At 41.1% G+C, this 13,222-nt stretch overlaps 1 protein-coding gene across 4 annotated transcripts in view; it reads left to right on the top strand.

Annotated features, from left to right (window-relative positions):
• Positions 1–13,222, top strand: part of DCLK1 (doublecortin like kinase 1) — a 354,917-nt gene that overhangs the window by 305,509 nt on the left and 36,186 nt on the right. For all 4 annotated transcript variants that reach the window (NM_001434816.1, XM_010810737.4, XM_024999951.2 and 1 more), the window contains 4 exons: positions 6,834–6,967; positions 9,280–9,357; positions 9,752–9,848; positions 12,659–12,739. In NM_001434816.1, the coding sequence (NP_001421745.1) occupies positions 6,834–6,967; positions 9,280–9,357; positions 9,752–9,848; positions 12,659–12,739 (390 nt within the window). The remainder of the gene's footprint in view (positions 1–6,833; positions 6,968–9,279; positions 9,358–9,751; positions 9,849–12,658; positions 12,740–13,222) is intronic.

The raw sequence follows: 13,222 nt of genomic DNA on the forward strand, positions 1-13,222 counted from the left end.
TGAGCCCCTGCTCGCCACAGCGAGAGAAAAGCCCACGCAGCAACAAAGACCCAACACAGCTATAAATAAATAAGTCAATCAAATTATTTTTAAATGACATGGTCTTACTGGACTAGCAAAGATTAATAATAAATAATAATAATATGCAGGGTTGGCAAGCTTAGGAGGAAACCAGTCATCTCATATGACTCGGTTCAAGATTAACCTGATGGAACTCTTCCGAAAAGTAGTTTGGTAATACGTAACTACAGCCTTAAATAATATGAACTCTGTGGTCAAGTAATTCTACTTTTAGAAATGTGACCTAAAGAAAAAAAAATATCAGATATGTATACATACAAAGGGATCATCATCTCAGTGTTTTTTAGCATGGAAAGGAAAAATGTATATATAGAAATAGGTCAGGGCACTGATTTTTTAAAATATTGGCATAAGGGGGAGGCAGGAGGACATACTGGTTAGAATCATGGACTTGAACATGCCCGGGCTTAAGTTCTGGCTCTACCATTTATTAGCTGTGTAACATTCGGCAAGTTACTTAACATCTCTGAGCCTCAATATTTTTCATCTGCAAAAATACGGGTGATAGTACTTAACAGAGTTGTTGTGAACGTTAAGTGGGATGTTAAGCATGAATCCTCGACATGAGGCCTGGCAGGGGCTCAGTAAATGGCAGCGGGCAGTAGTCTGGCGGGTTATTATTTTAGTGCATCCATACAATGGACTATCCAGCAGGCACTGGAAATCGTGATACACATGTATGCTTATTCACTGGGGCACGCGTTCAGGGTATGCAGTCCAGTGAAAAAGAACAGGAAAGAGAGAGAGAAAAAGCTTTGGAAGTTCATAGGCCCATATGTTTAACAATGGTTATTTCTAGGTGTCAAGATTGCGAGTGAGTTTAATTCTTTTCTCTCCGTAATGTTATCTGTCTTTTCCAGTTTTCCTACAATGACATATTGGATAGTACTTGTGTGACAAAAATGTAACAGTTTTTAAAAACAGCAGTTGACACTGAATTCCCAGTTATAACAGAATTCTGGGATGTACAATCACTGTAGTCAGGAATGTGCATTTTTGCTGTATCTCACTGCAGCTGCGTAGAACTCCTTTCTAGATAGTTTCATGACTGATTTAAAGAACGGATGAGAGTCAGGTTTCCTGGAATTTGCATTCACTTCTCCATCTTCACAGACATCTCTAGGGTAACACTTTGAAAAGCTATTTTATTTTTTGTTCTTACGTTGCCAAGCCTCTTCTGACTTCTGTACACCTTTTTTTATTTTTATTATTTCACATAACTTTTGTTTCATAAAGATTTTACATGTGGGTATAAAATGAATTTGTTTTTTTAAGAATTAAGTTTTTTTAGCAGCCTTAATTCTAAAGTATGTGGAGCATAAAATACATTTTGCTAAGTAATTCCCTGCATAAATGTTGTTATACTTCACTTCTTAAAGGTTTAAATTTAATCCACTGTTTTTAGAAAGTGTCATAAAGGCCATATTCTGTGGCTAGAAGAAAAATAAATGTCTTTTTTAAAGGATACCATATTTGTTAAAAAGTAAATTCACTTTTTTGTCATAGCTTTGTCAATTTCATGCCAGTTTTGTTAAATTCTCTCTGGTGAAGTAATTTTTAGTACCTATTGAGCTCCTCTGTGAAGACATTTCAGTGGTTCCGGACAGTTCATTAGCCAATATTTCAACAGGGTTATCCTTGAATTCATATTATCATTGACAATTATGTTTGTTCCAACACATCTGTTACATTAGTCAGCTTTTAGTTCTCTATTATGGGAATCTCAGAAACCATTTAACTGGGTTCAGGTTATCTGTGAATTTTCATATTATTTTATGGCCACCGGCTGCATTTTATGACCCTGTATTAAATCTTTTAGTTTTTCAAATAACTTTTTCAAATGGTCTCAGTTTCTCATCCAAGCGAGGTCAGACATATGCCCCAAATCTTCTGTTCAGTAAGTTACAACTACTGCGAAACCCCAAATAAATGAAAAAGAAACAAAAAAACTCTCCTTTAAAAAAAGAAAATCCTGTGTAAAATAGCAGCATACCAAAAACCTACGTACCTGACCTTTCACTAGGTCTATTCTTGGTAGGACATGCCTTCAGCTTTTAATTGGAACCTTTTTCATAATTGTTGCCATTTAACACATTTAGCCTGTCAAATCATGGGATGTCTTTATAGCCATATAATAAACCCTAGAGAACAACTTTTCTGACTGTAGCCATCTGCAATGATCACAAGAGTAGCTTACAAAACACTGACAGTCTTTATGGTAATAGGATACATATGGCAGCCCACAATTATGTGTGGCTGCATTCAATTAGTGTTGTGCAATTACACAGTTTTACTGCTTAGTTAAAACAGTGAAAGCACTACATACTGGGTAATTTGCACTAATCCCCATCTCTTTAATAGCCCCTCGGCGTTTAAAATGTGGGGGAACATCTATAGTATTTAAAGGGCCTGGATGAACATTAAATTATATCTCATGTTGTGAATACTCTTTGATTGACAATTAATGCACCCCCACCTCATGTGTGGGGCATGTTTTATGGAGACTTTAAAATACAGTTACAGCAAAAAGTTCTTCAACCAGAACCCCACTTGCTGGGTCAGGCTGCCCAAACTTATACTTGCAGGCTGTTAAGGTTCTTTCTGAAAGGAGGTCAGGATGAGGAGACAAGCTAAGGAACTCGATTCCGAGAGTGGGAGACGCCACGGACACCGCATTTTCGACGTGAACGTGTTAGAAGCTTTTCCAACTCCTAACGTTTAATTAAAAACTTAGTTCAAAGTGAATTTATAGCTGCCATTTGGTGAAATACTTTCTGGAGATGGTTTTGTGAAGATTGTGTGTGTGCTCACACACACACACACACATTTGAAACACATGCATTTCACAATCGGTGATTTTTAACAAAAGTTTTGACTACATTTTAAAATGGCCTCATTCCTGCCCTGCTGTAAACGGCTGGGGCAGAGGTGAGGAGAGTCCAGCTCAGGCGGCAGCAGGAGCTCTCAGGAGCCCACCTGTGAGATGCCCGTTGGGATGGGTTGGCCAAAAAGTTTGTTCGGGTTTGCTGTATGCTCCTACGGAAAAACACGATTTTTTTGGCCAACCCAATAGCACTTAGGGAAGGTGCTCTCCCACGGGAGGAAGGGAGACACGACAATATATTCTTCTATATCCTTCTCCCCAAGTGTTGACAGAGAAAAACCCAAAGCAACCTTGTTTCCTGCCCTGCCTGATGGTAAGTAAGTTAAACAGAATTCTAAACGAGAGGCCTGGACATTTATTCACCTGCAAAAACATTTTGCTGAAGCATTTCAAATGTACTTGGGTCCAGAAATGTTTTCAATTACGTGGATTAGGCCTTTGTTTCTTAGCTCTTATTGCCTCTCCTAAACATCACTTTAATTTCTTTATGTGTTCATGAAAATTCTACTGTATGGTTTTTAAAGTTAAAGAGAGAGAGAGAGAAGCATAGTAGTGATTAAAGAGAGATGAAAACATGAAAAGGATCGATTCTGTGTATTTCATTTAAACGATGCTGGTTTACTTTGATTTTTATCATTAAATAATCTTCATTTTCTTTATTTTAGGTAAGTCTTTAGTGGTTTTTGCTTAGTTATTGAAGCTTTGAACTTTATTACTTAGCTATATTAAATATAATTGGCATATGGCTGTAAGATGAAATTCCTATTAAAATGTAGATGCTTAAAAAAAACCCTTTGGTACATGGAGGAAAATTACATGGTCATATTCAGAACTAACATGTTACTTATGACTGCATCTGCCTTTGCCCAACTTTTGAATAGAGTTGGGTGATTATGGATAGTATGTTTAGAAACAAGCCACAAAATCTCTGTGTAAATGGAGTTATGTGATTTGAACTCTGCACAACCTCACAAAACAGGCACCATGAATGTTTGGACCTAACAGAACATCAAAGCAAGAGGTTATTTTGCGTTTCGAAGAGATTGTTGGTAACAAAATGGAATTAGGGAAGTAAACACTTCTGCTCTGTCTGGGGATTAAACTAGATGATCTCCTAGGTGTTCCCAGCTCAGATTTCTTTTCATGAAAAACATTTGCTTGTCATTTGGACGACCTGAATGGCTGACATGCTAAGACCACAATTTAGGGATTTCTTTTGCCTGAGAGCGTTTAAGTCAGGGAGGATATTATGTTTTGCATCTCTGATACTTCAGAGTCCATGATTCAAACTTGCTGATGCCGACCGGAGCTGGATGGCTGCTTCATTAAAGTAGGGACGATGGTGTCCATCTCAGAGGACCACTGGGCAAAGCCACATCCTTGGGGGACATACAGCTGTCCTTGCCCCAACAGCGCAAGTGCAGGCGGCCCCCCAAGCCTCTGGATACCTGCCTAAGGGCAGCCCGCACTTCATTGTGGCTGAGCCCTCAGGGAGAGGACTCTGTGTTCCGAGTATGGAGAAAATGTGAACAAACATTTTCTGCCCAGAAAAGACAGTCTCTCCAGAGAGGAGGCTCTGGCTGCCTTTTTTTCTGCCAGAACAGTTAGATCCAAATGATCATTGCTGATACTGCAGCTTAGCTGGCCAAACATCTGCACTTGATGCTGCAGTGAAATGAGAAGTGAACCTATTTTTTCCAAAGGAGGGCAGATGCGGTGTGTGAACGGTAGCCATGCTCCTGATGTGTGGAGATGTGCCTTGCTGTGTGTGAGGTTCATACTGCTGTAGCAAGTACAGATGATCATAGAGCAATAACGGGCACATGCAGGCCTCAATGGGCTGGAAGAATTATTTTGATGTACGTGGAGAACTTCACCGTTTCCTTGAGGCATCTCCTGGCGATGGGAATACTAGCCTTTTACTGTGCTCTCTTTTCTGTATTTTATTGGTTCCAATGGAGGGTTCTGAATTAGAATTCTGAATGCCCTTTGATACTGTCTTTAAAATAACAGACGTTGTTTGGTATACTGTTTAGAACAGATCCATTTTGTTTGATTGGGGGCTAGAATTAAAGCAGTTAAATACTTGCCCGTGGTCACATGCATCCTTTTCTTGATTCGTTGGGTGAAAGATTAGAGAAAGACTATAATAAGGTGAAAGACTTATTACTGCCTTAATAAGGAAAACTGGACAGAATGCTGACTCTGCACCTGATAAATCTTTCCAAATTGCCACAGGTGAAATGAAATGTTAATGCCCCTTTCAATTATTAATAAAAAAATATAAATAGATCTTGTTGGAAATATGGGGCACTGAAAATAAAGTGTTTTAATAGATGTGTAGTTTTTTTGTTCCATTTACTAAAGAACTGCATCTTTAAAGCTTCTGATACATTAAAATAAAGACATTTTCATAAACTGAATATTTTGCACTAAACACAAAATCTATATTTTTTTGTTTTTTAGCACAAAATCTATATTTCTATATTTCATTGTGTTATGCAAATCAATTTGAATTGCAGCAAACATCAAATATAGATAATCAAAAGGAAAAGAAAATCTCCTATAATCTTACCACTCAGAGACAGACACACCAATATAATGTCCTTCCAGACATTTTTCTTAGTACATATTTTTTTCTTCAATAGACATTTTATGCAACCAGTCAGAAGTCTGTCCTCATTTCCCAAATCTAACTTATTTCAATAAATGTAAACTCACATCACCATTCTAACAGTCCTATAGCCTCCCATTGTATGAACATGCCGTAATTTAATGAACTTTCACTTCCTGGGTGTTTGCCATGTTCTTAATTCTGCAGCAATATAAAGATGTTCTTGTATGTATACCCCTGCATAGTTGCCTGAGTTTTTATTTTATGAAAAATAAATGTTAAGAAATAAATCAACCGAAATCGCAATTATTAATAGTCAGCAGACCAGAAGGGGAAGTTCTCATGTCCTATGACCATAGTTGAGCCCAACAGGAAGAAGAGAGACTCCTCTTCTTTCCTGGCAAGGACTCAGCCAATGAAAAGCCATGGACTGTTTGTTTCCATAGTCCTCCCATTTCCTGTTCCTCTCTGTAAATGTACTTCCTTCCCTTGCCATGTGGGGACTTGGAGGTAACTTGTCGTGGGTTCAGTTCAGTTCAGTTCAGTTCAGTCGCTCAGTCGTGTCCAACTCTTTGCGACCCCATGAATCGCAGCATGCTAGGCCTCCCTGTCCATCACCAACTCCTGGAGTTCACTCAGACTCACGTCCATCGAGTCAGTGATGCCATCCAGCCATCTCATCCTCTGTCGTCCCCTTCTCCTGCCCCCAGTCCCTCAAGGCATCAGAGTCTTTTCCAATGACTCAACTCTTCGCATGAGGTGGCCAAAGTACTGGAGTTTCAGCTTTAGCATCATTCCTTCCAAATAAATTCCAGGGCTGATCTCCTTCAGAATGGACTGGTTGGATTTCCTTGCAGTCCAAGGGACTCTCAAGACGTCTTCTCCAACACCACAGTTCAAAAGCATCAATTCTTTGGCGCTCAGCTTTCTTCACAGTCCAACTCTCACATCCATACATGACCACAGGAAAAACCATAGCCTTGACTAGATGAACCTTTCTTGGCAAAGTAATGTCTCTGCTTTTTAATATGCTATCTAGGTTGGTCATAACTTTCCTTCCAAGGAGTAAGTGTCTTTTAATTTCATGGCTGCAGGTAGGTACAGACTTCAAATTGTAATTCTCTGCTGATCCTGAATAAATCCATGTTTGCTAGAGAAATATCTGGCAGTCTGTGTTTTAGGTCAACATATATTAGATTTACACCACAATGTCCTTATTTTTTAAGGCATTTTCACTTTTAATTTTTATTTTAGGTGTATGAACACCAAGATGGCAGCAAATCGCTGAAGCTGGGTGACTTTGGACTGGCCACCATTGTAGATGGCCCCCTGTATACCGTGTGTGGTACCCCAACATACGTGGCTCCTGAAATCATTGCAGAGACTGGGTAAATGCTTTTCATGTGTTTATTGCAGTGATGTGCTTGCAACATAGTCTGCTTTGAGAATAGATGACATAGTGCTGTGTTCCATCCAGACAGAACTAGCTATCAGCTGTTTTTCACTTTTTTTTTTTAACTTGAGAAGTAAAAGCCATTTTTTCTGTTTTCCCAATCAAGTTGCCAATTACTGCAGTCTTGCTTAAGCCTTCCTTTTGGCCTTTATTAAAGGTAGAACAGCAATTATTAACCCCTTAGTAAAAAATATTCAAATTAACAGAGACACATAGAGTGGTAATTAACTAGCTTTGGGAGATAAAAGAAACAGACATGCTGTGTGGGGTGAGTACAGTCCCTGTGGTTACTTCTCCTAAGCTCTCCTTATTCCCCAGTTCCAGTCCGACTTTGGTCCACTGGGCAGCTCATGGACTATCTGTGCAGCACAAACACCCTCAAGCATCAGAAGGCCACTGGGAGTTGGCTTGTTTCTGAGTGCAGCCAACACAGATTAAAGAAAATCTCTAGAATCAGGGGAGATAGTAGGGTGGCCTAATACTTACTAGCGACCTAGTACCATATGCCAGGTGCTAAACTCCTGTATTTAGTTCTTACTCTTCCAGTAGATGATATAATCCCCATTTTACATATAAAAAAACTCAGTCTCTGATGACTGATATAAGCTCATGACAGTAGCTGAGTCAGCAATTGAACTCCAGGTCTAGGTGGGCAAACGGCTCTTTCAGTAAGCCCCATTTCTTGCCGAGGATTACTGGCAGTGTTCTGAATGCTGTCCTTAAACAGAAGGATGGGGAAGGGTGGGAGAGCAAGAAGGGACAGCCCTGCCACTTCTCATGAGTGGCACCAGACCACACCTAGCACTGTAGATACTATCTTCCCCTGTGACGGCTGGAGGTAGTTTTTCTACTTGTACTGTAGATGCATAGACCGGAAAGGCAGAAATACAGAACAGATGAGAAGAGAAATCCCCAACGCAGGGTAATGAGGACTTTCTTATTCATCAGATTTGACTGGGAGCCACATCTGTGGCCGTGCCTGACCTCCTCCGAGGCACCACCTCAGGCGATGCCCTGGTGGGTGCTCTGATGGCCCACTGGGGAGGAGTGGTGCGGGGCAGAAGAATTTGGTTGGGTCCTGAAGACGTTGGTTGGAACTCATCTGGGCCACTAATTGTGTGATCTTGATCCAAATTATTTACCCCTCTGAACTTAGGTTTTCTTTCTTATAAAGTAGGCAATAATACTTGTCCTGTACAAGGTACAAAGTTATTGGGAAAACAAAATCAGATGATGTATGCCAGTGCTTTATAGATTAGAGAATGTCTTATGTGTAATTATTATTTCTAAAATTTGGGACCTAAATTGTCTCACAGGTCTGTCTCTGTCTTAAATCTTATGTAACTAGACATAGAGAATGGACTTACAGACCCAAGGGGATAAGGGGAGGGTGGGACCAAATGGGAGATTAGAATTGACATGTTAATATATACACTGCTGCTGCTGCTGCTAAGGCGCTTCAGTCGTGTCCGACTCTGTGCGACCCCATAGACGGCAGCCCACCAGGCTCCCCCGTCCCTGGGATTCTCCAGGCAAGAACACTGGAGTGGGTTGCCATTTCCTTCTCCAATGCATGAAAATGAAAAGTGAAAGTGAAGTCGTTCAGTCGTGTCCAACTCTATGCGACCCCATGGACTGCAGCCTACCAGGCTCCTCTGTCCATGGGATTTTCCAGGCAAAAGTACTGGAGTGGGGTGCCATTGCCTTCTCCGAATATATACACTACCATGTGTAAAACAGGTAAATAGTGGGAAACAGCTGTATAGCAAGGGAGCTCAGCTCAGTGCTCTGTGATGACCTAGATGTGGGATGGAGGCAAGGTGGGAGAGAGGTCCAAGAGGGAGGGAATATATGCATGCATACAACCAACTCACTTCATTGTATAGCAGAAACTAACACAACATTGTAAAGCAATTATACTCTTCATAAAAAATAATAATCAAAAACACAAACTTGATATGACTATAATAGGCATTTACTGAAACTGTTCACTTATTGATATGTAGATACAACCTTAGCATTGCTTTGATTTTTAATCATGTGCCTTAAATTGTCTCTTTTTTAATTATTATTCTTTTCTTGAATTTTGTTTAGCCAGTGGGTTGTAGTTTAGTGTTAGTTGTGGCTTTTTTAAAATTTTTGCTTGGTTTGCTGTTTGGTTTATGATAGCAGAACCGTCCATTTTGCCATGCTCCGTAATTTGTCCCGGCCCGACTTTGCTAACGGTGGCATCACTTACCTTTTCAGATATGGCCTCAAGGTGGACATCTGGGCAGCTGGTGTCATTACTTACATCCTGCTGTGTGGTTTCCCTCCGTTCCGTGGGTATGGGCAGTGATCCTTCATTCAGCACCCACAAGGCATTTGTCCATTCTCTGAATGATCCATTCAGCCTCCATGCATAAAGGAGCCTGTAGCAGGAAAAGAATGGAATGCTGTATTAAAGAACATAACTTTACTACCTTTTGCTTAATAAGGACTTGTTATTTTTTCAATGTTGTGCATGCTAGTTTACATGCCTTCCATAAATCTTTCTCATATAATTTAAGAACTCATTCTTTCTTAATTTGCCAAAGCAGTTCCATACTGACATTTTGAATTGCTTAAAAACACAACGTTTTACACATTTACGGGGGAAGGAAGGCCTCCGATGCATAAGGATACCGTGAGTTGGCATTTTCCTGTGTTTATTCTTTATTATTGTCTTTCGTCTAAACAGAAGCGGTGACGACCAGGAGGTGCTTTTTGATCAGATTTTGATGGGGCAAGTGGACTTCCCTTCTCCGTACTGGGATAACGTTTCCGATTCTGCAAAGGTAGGTTTTGGCTTCCAGTGCCTTCCTCTTCCTTATAGCCTGTGTCTCTGTGGAGTTATTGAATCATCCTGTGCCAAGAAACAAATGGTATGGTGAATGCTCTCTGTATGCATGTTAGTCATAATTACTGGCCTTCCCAAGCGCTCACAGTCTTCAGGTCGTCCACCTCGTCAGGTGCCCCTGCTTCCCTGGCTCATCACTCGCTGTGGCCATGCCAGTTGCACTGCAGGCTGGAGCCCACCTCAGATTTCTGTACAGGTTATTGCTTCACCTCTTTCAGGTCTTGGCTTGATGTCATCTTCTCAGTGAAGCTTTCCCAGAACATCTTATTTCCAGTTGCACCTCTGAACCCCTGCCTAGCTGACAGTATTGTCCTTTGCTTCATATTCCTCTGTAACACCTCCACTGTTACCTCCATCTGGTCTACCATCTAACTACCTGTCTGTATCTGTCTGCCTACCTAGATGTCTACCCGCTCCAGTATTCTTGGGCTTCCCTTGTGGCTCAGCTGGTAAAGAATCCACCTGCAATGCAGGAGACCTGGGTTCAATCCCTGAGTTGGGACGATCCCCTGGAGAAGGGAAAGGCTACCCATTCCAATATTCTGGCTTGGAGAATTCTATGGACTCTATAGTCCATGGGCTTGCAAAGAGTCAGACAGGACTGAGCGACTTTCACTTCCACTACTTAGATATGCTGCTGCTGCTGCTGCTACTAAGTCACTTCAGTCGTGTCCAACTCTGTGTGACCCCATGGACGGAGCCCACCAGGCTCCCCTGTCCCTGGGATTCTCCAGGCAAGAACACTGGAGCGGGTTGCCAATTCCTTCTCCAATGCATGAAAGTGAAAAGTGAAAGTGAAGTTGTTCAGTTGTGTCTGACTCCTAGCGACCCCATGGACTGCAGCCTACCAGGGTCCTCTGCCCATGGGATTTTCCAGGCAAGAGTACTGGAGTGGGGTGCCATTTCCTTCTCCGACCTAGATATAGATAGGTGGATATATCCTATTTATGGAGTTCATTTTCTAACTCTCCTCACTAGGATGTAAATTCCATCAAGACAAGGATTTTTGTCTGTTGTATTCATTACTATACCTCAGTGCCTCAGTAGTGACATAACTGATAACTCAGCGTATACTGAATGAATGGATAAAAGAATGAGGAAATTAAATGATTTGTTAGGCAGTCAAAGTGAAGGTGCTCAACATGAGTTAAAATGACCAAGAAAGACACCATGGGGAAGCTATGGTGTAACTTGGACCTTGAAAGACAGCCAGGATTTAGAGGCAACGAGGAACAAAGCATATTGTTTTTGTCATTAAAAGAGTTTTTGTCATTAAAACCTCTAAGAAAACTATGAAAATCTTACACAGAGACATTAGTAGACTCGGAGATTAAAAAAAGAAAACTTTTTAGTTGATTCCTCAAGTATGTGTCTCCAAGCATTGACTTAAGTTTTTCTAAAACTGATGTTGGCAACTAATTATCTTTTGATTATTCAGTGTACCTGTTTTCTTCTTTGGCTGTATCCTGAGTGTAAGTTCAATTTTAAATCCGACTCCTTAGGCCTGGCCACTTCCATAGAAAATGGTGCACAGCGGGCCCAAATCTCTCATTTTCTTCAACTATCCAGGAATCTACCTCTGGACATAGGAAAATGTGTGGAGTTGAGAGAAGTGTCCAAGAAGAGCCTCAGAGGTGAAAGGAGATGGGATGATAATGGCTGCAGAGGTGGGGGTGGAGAAGCTTTCACCTGTGAGCAGGCTCTTTAGGAACGTGCCCAAGTCCCAGTGCTGTCACTCCGTAACTGGAGGGCAGAGGGCATCTCCTGCACCCCCTCGGCACCCTGCAAAGAGCATCACACACACAGTAGTAGCTTTAGTTAAGTCCTGGCCCCCTGCAAAGAGCATCACACACACAGTAGTAGCTTTAGTTAAGTCCTGACCCAAGTGAGAGAGTACAGATCGAATCTGTACATCATTGGGAGTAAATGATTCCCGCTGTGGAGCAGTACTCAGAGTCTGTGCAGGTGAGGGACCAGATAATACGTTATCTAGCCATTTTGTTGCATGGGAACTTCTAATCCAGAGGAGACAAATGTCTGACAGACTTCATCATTAAACCCCAAGCTGTGCTGTTCTGGTGCAAATAAATTTGAGCTCATGGCAGAGATGCATTAATTTCAGAACCATTCAATAGTTTCTTTCTTAATGGTTCTATTTTACTTTTATTGATTGTTCTGGAAATTTGTGAATCATTTTTAACATATTTCCTCTTAATTCTTTGGCTGCTAAAGAACAGTTTCTATTTTACCAACTAGCTGTTGGCAATTCCATATGTCTTTACTCATTTCTTTCTTTCAAACCCAAATATGCTCTTGCAGTTAGGAGGAAAAAAACCCATTTTTTCTTTCAGCTGGCAAAGTGAAAATTTAGTTAAGAGGTTTTTTAAATATGATTTCTATATTAAAGTAATTTAGGACTCTGTCTTTAAAGTGAAAAATGCTAGACAGAGAAAGGAATATTAATTCCTTCACTTGTATACTTTATTTCCTTCTACTAAAAACATTTTTATGAAATTGATTTTAAATATTTCATTTTATGTTTTTCCCTCAACTACAAGGTGTATATTTTAAATTCCAAATATTCACCTTTCCTTTAAAAGGCGGCTACAGGTAAGTTGAGTTGATGTATTTAAGGCTGAGCTTATACAAATGCTTTTCAAAGATAAAAGAGAACCTCTGCATTTGAAAACACGCCATTTTTCACTTTCAGTGTTAGACACAAACAGCATCAAATGTTTCTGTTCACAGGAGCTCATCACTATGATGCTGCTGGTGGATGTGGATCAGCGATTTTCTGCCGTGCAGGTCCTCGAACATCCCTGGGTTAACGTAAGTGACTCCCTCCCTTCCCTGTATCTACTCCTAAACCTCCCTTTCTCAAATCACAACTTGCCTAATGACGTTGCCTCCTGTTTCAAGTGTTGTGTTTGCATCTGTCCCTCCCCCTCAAACATGCCAGCACAGTTCCAGGATCTCAGCCTTGCTCCACGAGGGCCTCTGATGTATCTGTGCTGACATGTGTTCTCACGGGCCCGTGCACAAAGCATTTCATTTGATTCAGATGGGCCTGCCTTCCGTGGGGGTAGGGGGTGGGCTTGCACATGGTCGCCACCCCCCACCCTGCAACCTACATTCCCTGGTCCCGATTAGGACTGAGTCCATCAATAAGACAGAGCAGATTTTCTGAGTCAGTGCTGCTTTTGCATCGTTTCTAACCAAAAATGCCAGTGACCCAAGGGTCTCTGCACCAGCCCTGGGGTTCTCCAGTGCAGCACTTCTCAAACGAGCCTGTGCTCACAAGTCACCTGGGGG

This window comes from Bos taurus, chromosome 12, assembly GCF_002263795.3.
Source record: "Bos taurus isolate L1 Dominette 01449 registration number 42190680 breed Hereford chromosome 12, ARS-UCD2.0, whole genome shotgun sequence".
Classification (NCBI taxonomy): domain Eukaryota; kingdom Metazoa; phylum Chordata; class Mammalia; order Artiodactyla; family Bovidae; genus Bos; species Bos taurus.